Consider the following 6,649-nt stretch of genomic DNA (forward strand, 5'->3'; position numbering starts at 1 on the left):
ATAAACTACTACAAGAATTACCTAAACTTTTCAAAATTAAACATATTACCACTTCCAGTTATCGACCACAATCAAATGGCGCATTAGAACGTAGTCATATCGTTTTAACAGAGTACATTAAACATTATATTAATGAGTTTGACGATTGGGATGAACTAGTTCAATTTGCTATGTTTTCATACAATACGGCAGTTCATGAAGCCACAAACTTCACACCGTATGAGCTAGTTTTCGGAAGAATAGCGCGCTGTCCAACTTCGTTTGATACTGAGGAAAACCGTTTAACGTACAACTCGTATCTTGAAGACCTAATGATCAGATTAAACGAAATGCAGGCCTTGGCTGCGACCAACTTAGTGCAGGCAAAGGAAAGGTCGAAAATGTATTACGATCGGACAGTACATCCGTTCAAAGGCAAAGCGGGAGACATGGTACGCGTACAGATAGAAGCTAGGAAAGGAAAATTTAGCAAACGATACCAGGGTCCATATAAAATTGTTAAAGTCTTGGAAAACAATAACGTAGTATTAGAAGGTAACAACGGTGAAAGATTCATTAAACATGTAGACAAACTCGAACTGGCTTACTGATGGAACGCATTGTAGACTAATTAATGCGATTACAAATATGAGATTGGGAGTAATGAACATTCATTTTCGAGGGAAACGAACTTGGAGGACTACATGATCACATCATTTACCAACAATCCTGGGATATTTCTAAGTAATTTTAAGCTTAACGCCAACGGATGGGGCGTGACCAACCGCAACGAGGGATATTCAACTGTAACTAGCTCTAAGTTTGAAGTCTAACACCTAAGAGGGAAGTTCAGCGATGAACTTGATCTGCCCTTAGAGTTCGTTCAGAAGCTTCTGAATGGATCAACTCAGTGTGATGTTAACCTTGAAACCTTTCCTTTCTTTCAAATTCCTTTCATTCCAAATTAACGTTAAAAATGCTACAGTATATTAGAAAAAAAAATGACCATTGGAACTTCGGCAATTATTTAAGGCAAATGGCAATTTGGTGAAAACTTTTACAAAACCTAACAGGAGAAAAGGCGAGTTCGAGTGGCTGAATGCAGTCGACGAGCTGTTTGGGTCTAGAATGCACCACTCCAAAGGAACCCAGATGCCAAAACAAGGCAGCACTTCAAAGTACTGCCAGGATTCCTGTTCGTCAACCTATTAATGAGTATCCGCTACGAGGATACACATACGACTACGACTCTCAGTGGGTCACATGATACTGGGCGAACCACAAAGATCTAAATGCACGGAATCCGGCCTCTACCGAGGCGTAAGGCTCTCCAGCTAGCCGAGCATCCAGATCTCGTTCACCAATCAGAGGACACGGTACACCTGATGTTCAGCAGCGCCAAAGCCAAATGTCAACCAACGCAGAACATACTAGGCGTTCCACCAACGTTTCGCATAAGTCATTTTCGCTATGAAGAACTCGGCTGACCAGTCTCACTGATCACAGAGAGTTATTCTCCCGCCGACCTTACATCCTAAATTGCGGTAGCAACGATTGTCACCATGTTATAAAATATTCCACCTCTAATCATGATATTACTCCCTTACGTTAGCCTAAGATGTAGTTGTCCTTAATGTAAAGGCCGGTTGACCAGTTTACTGATCACAGAGAGTTATTCTCCTGCCGACCTTACATCCTAAATTGCGATAGCAACGATTGTCACCATGTTATAAGATATACCACCTTTACTCCCTTACGTTAACCTGAGTTATAGTTGTTCTTAATGTGAAGGCCGGCTGACCAGTTTACTGATCACAGAGAGCTACTCTCCCGCCGACCTGAAATTTGTTTTTACATCTATATAATACCTTAATTCATCATTATCATTGTCACACTGTCACACACACCCATACATTATCATTTTGATTACTCTCGATTTTTATATACCTACTAGCCTTTAATTATTCATCAACGGGGACGTTGATGGTTTCTAAGTGGGGAGGGATGTTACGCCCCGACGTACCGCCTTGGCGTACCTTTTTCAAAATTCCATTTCATTTCATTTCTTTAATTTCTTCACTGCACAGATATCATTTTATCAAAATCTCATATTCTAATAACGGCGAGTTCCACCCCTCCTGGCAAAAGTCACGTAGAGACCAACGATGATCCCTAGTATAAGGTTCAACTTTATTCTATTTATCTGGTACCAAGAACTGAGATGAGAGACTGCTGAGTTAGTATCAGTAGCGCTCAGCCTGGAAATATTCCTCTTTTTAAATTAAAATTATAATCAATAACTAGGATAAACCACTACCTTCAGGACCATCAAATTAAAATAGATTACTCATTGGACTGTATGAATGAATGTGTGAACATTGCATGCAAATATCTTTTGTTCATATTTCCAATGTGTCACCGACGAGATTGAGAATCGTCGGAACACCGTCGAAGAGCGAGAAGTAACGCTGACCACGTGGATTTGGGCGCCAGGAGGACGCCCTCGCACCTCATTGGCTAATTACCGTTGTAACTAATTACAACTGCAGCTCCTTGGACCCTCGGGCCCAAGAAGCCGCGTCTTTCGTCTGTCAAGTCGCGAAGTGCGTGGACGTAAACCCGGATTAGCCCTCTCGAGCAAGAGTAGCGTTTGGAAAATCTTAGTTGTGACCGGCCTAAAGTCTCGCGCTAATTCGTTAAATTCGAGCATTCAGTTATTCTGTTAGCTGCAAAGGACTCACTATCTTCTACATTTCCATCTTTTCTGTTCTTTACTAAATCTCGTCGTTTCGCGAATAGACATTTTTATGATATTCCATTTTCCTTAGTTAAAATTGAGTTCGGCCCTGATTAAAGCGAATCAGGTAATCTTAAGTAAAAATAATAATAATTACACTATCATTTTTAATAAATAATCGTTCCAATCAATTTTAACTTATCATCAAAATCACAAACAGACACTTTCAAACTTTCGATAACAAGATATCATTCTAAATTCACAAAGACTAAGTGACCAACGTTCAACATCATTCGATTCATCAACTCTTCCAAATTTGAGGTGAGGCCCCTGGTCCAGCATTCTACCGACGCAGACCGACACGATCCGACGGCTCTCAATCTCGTCGACCGATTCACCAAAAAGCTAAGTCAATCCGAGTGTTAATCTTCGAAATTAGACGAATTCTTGTTCACCTTGATAATCAAAACTACTTCAGTAAATTCACAAAAACCAAGCATAGAATTGGTGGCTAGCTTCACTACCCCCAATTAAATTCCACTTATTGTTTCCAAGAATTAACAAATAAGACTAAACGATTAAATATATATATTAAATATATATATATATAATATTAAACGATTTAAGATAATCTAAAAAGAGAGATACAATACAATTATCACGACCAGCTAGTTATAACCATCGTTCAGAGTAGATGTTCCTGGTACCAAATAATATTATCTTCTAGAATAGTATAACACGCGATTTTTATTCAATTTGAAACCTTTATAAATTGTTATTTTTGGCTCATATATATAATTATCACCATCGATTGTTACCAGATATTTCAATAACTAAATTGAACCAGAATATACTTCATCTTTTACCAGTTAAATCTTTTTAAACATTTATTTTGAGCGACCTTCTTCCCATTTTCTTTATTATAAAATAGCCTCAACTATTTAAACAAACCTCACAGACCTGTACAGGTCTATAGCGACACGATCCTACAAATTACCGGCTTACCGAAAGGTAAGTCTTTTCTTAGTTTTAATTATTATTCATTGTCGTTACGTGGGAGCTAGATTATTCAATTAATCATCAACTACCACCGCTCAGTACACACTCACCCCCACGTAACAGTATCATCGTTGCCTTTTCTTTTTTCTTGTAGAGCATTTTTAATTTTCAATTTTTTATCGAGAACTTTTTTTTTAATAAATCTTCCTTTATGACGAATACGATCACCCATAATTATTTGTTTATTCGAATAAAAATAGCGAGTTGTTTACGTTTGACTGTGCGTATAAACTATAAGTAAGCTCAGTGGTTAGGAGAAATAACAATAACAATAACGCGACGTTGCGACATTTCCATACAGAATTAAATTTTATAGTATGTGTGTATACGTATAGGGGATATAGTAGTGAAGACGTACAGTCACGTTAAAAAACAAATCCTACAGTCATAGTACTGCTAATATGCTGAACGTTAGTACTAATTTTATAGTATGTGTGTATACGTATAGGGGATATAGTAGTGGAAGAAGTACAGTCACGTTAAAAAACATATCCTACAGTCATAGTACTGCTAATATGCTAAACGTTAGTACTAAATCAAAAACTTTTCGACTGGACTGTCGCGGAGGAACTACCTTAAATAACACAGGAATAAATTTTTTAAATTTTGCAATTTCGTATTTTTGCAACGGCTCATTGAATTAGCGGACTAAAGCATATTTCTGTAGGAAATTTGACGCTCTACAAAAAAAGTCCTCACAAAGTTTTCGATAGTCCCACTCCTTCAAAAGTTATTCGAGGTCCAAGTTGAACTTACAAAAAAATTCAATGTTTTTTTTTTTCCGATGATACTATGAATCTTTTCTCATTATTTTGGTATTATTATTTTTACTAATGTTCATAACAGTTTAATAAGGAAAATCATCATTGAGCGGTGGGATGAAATCCAGGAATTTGTGCAATTGGACCAGACTACTCTACTGGAGCTTATTGATGTTTGTTACGACTCGGGATATTTCGTGTTTGATGGCAATTTTTACCTTCAGAAGGAAGGATGTGATATGGGGAGTCCAGCAAGTCCTTCAATTGCCATCATTGCAGTAGATTATGTTGTTTCAATGGCGTTGACTCACCTTGACTTTGAAATTCCGATTATTAAGTCGTATGTTGATGATCTCTTCGCAGTGGTTCCAAAGGATAAAGTAGACAGCATCTTGGATGTGTTTAATAGTGTTGACAAGGACATCCAGTTTACCTTGGAAGTTGAGAATAACGGGAAGTTGCCTTTTTTGGACATACTAATAGAAAGATCAGAAGATGGTGACCTTATAACTTCTTGGTTCAAGAAACCGTACAGCTCAGGAAGAATTTTGAATTTTAATTCCAATCATCCATTGAGCCAGAAATTGGGGGTTGTAAAAGGGTTTTTGAACAGAGCCATGCGCTTGAGTCATGTGAACAAGACCAAGGAAAGTATTCGCATGGTTAGAAGATTACTGTCATCTAACAATTATCCAAACAAGGTCATCAGCAAGTGTGAGAAAATTGTGTCCGAGAGGATTAGGAACAACATCAGGAGCAACAATGTCAACAGGAATTGGTCGTTTAGCAGATTTCCTTACATAAAAGGCTTGTCACCAAGACTGGGATCTTTATTTAGGCACACCAACTGCAAGTTGGTATTCTATAATGTATTCAAGGTTAAGGATCTATTTTCCCGGCTAAAAGACAAAGTGGAGAAAGAAGATAGATCTGGCCTGGTATACAGGATTCCGTGCTCGTGTGGGAAATGGTACGTTGGACAGACCAGGCAAAAATTAAAAACCAGAGTGAGACAACATAAACTTGACTGCAGACCTGAGAAGTCCATAAAAAACAACAAAACAGCATTAGCGGAACATCACTTTGTTGAGGATGGTCATAACTTTCAGTTCGAGGATGTTGAGATTTTAGATCTGGAGAAAAATTACATGAAGAGAAATCTAAGTGAAATGATTTTTATTAAGGCGATAAATTGTGTCAATGTTAGATGCGACACGCAAAACCTTAGTACAATTTACAGTGACCTGATAAATGATGTTAAGGATTTAGTGAAGTCGTAGTAATTATTTTTATTTTACTTAGAGTTTGAACTTTCGCGCGCAATATGAATAGTACTAGTCATGGACAACAGAGTCATGTTGACAATATAGATAATGCGAGCTCCACACGTACTATCACACTGTGTGAGAGTAGTACAGTCTGTGATTTAAGAGTCACTACGTTTGACATGTGTATTTGTCCATCATTGTTTATATTTGTCCATTTTATTTTATTTAAATTGATTTATTGGCAGAATGAATTTATAATTTTATTAAAAAATGTATATATCTGTCTAGTCTTATTTAAACATATTTTTGGCTTGGTGTTATGGACCAAAGGATTTTAACGAGGATTTAACCTCAAAAGTAAATATTTTGTAATTTTGTTTAGTTTATTATTTCTGAATTTGTAACTTACATGTATCATGTCTATTGTTTTATGCAACTTAATTTTAAAGTTTATGTACATTTGTTACAGCTTGCCTGATGAAGTTGGAAAATAAATGAAACCAACGAAACGTTGCAAATTTTGATAAGTTGAATCTCATCAATTCTGTCCAAGTTCCCAAGAAAATACAGTATTTATTATATATAATTTTGAGAAATTTAAATGATGTAAAAAAAATTTTTTTTAAAAATTTAATCTCTTTTCAATAGTAAATTGATTATTTTAATATATATATATATATACAGGGTGTCCCTAAATTGCCTCCCACGGACTAGCCAGCATGATACCTCGTTAAAATCCAACCGAGAATTTCTTTTCCGGAAGCTCGTCCGACGCATAGTTTTTGAATTATAAGCGATAGCGCTAGGCCAATCAGAGTGCACCATTTCATCTAGATTTGCCGCCA

The 6,649-nt window shown here is 36.8% G+C and overlaps 1 protein-coding gene across 1 annotated transcript; it reads left to right on the forward strand.

The window, feature by feature from the left end:
• Nucleotides 1-1,078: 1,078 nt before the first annotated feature.
• Nucleotides 1,079-5,816, forward strand: LOC124220444 (uncharacterized). The gene is made up of 2 exons (XM_046629330.1): nucleotides 1,079-1,233; nucleotides 4,622-5,816. The coding sequence occupies exons 1-2, from the start codon at nucleotides 1,079-1,081 to the stop codon at nucleotides 5,814-5,816; spliced, it is 1,350 nt and encodes a 449-aa protein (XP_046485286.1).
• Nucleotides 5,817-6,649: the final 833 nt, after the last annotated feature.

The sequence above is a fragment of the Neodiprion pinetum genome, chromosome 5 (assembly GCF_021155775.2).
Source record: "Neodiprion pinetum isolate iyNeoPine1 chromosome 5, iyNeoPine1.2, whole genome shotgun sequence".
Lineage (NCBI taxonomy): Eukaryota > Metazoa > Arthropoda > Insecta > Hymenoptera > Diprionidae > Neodiprion > Neodiprion pinetum.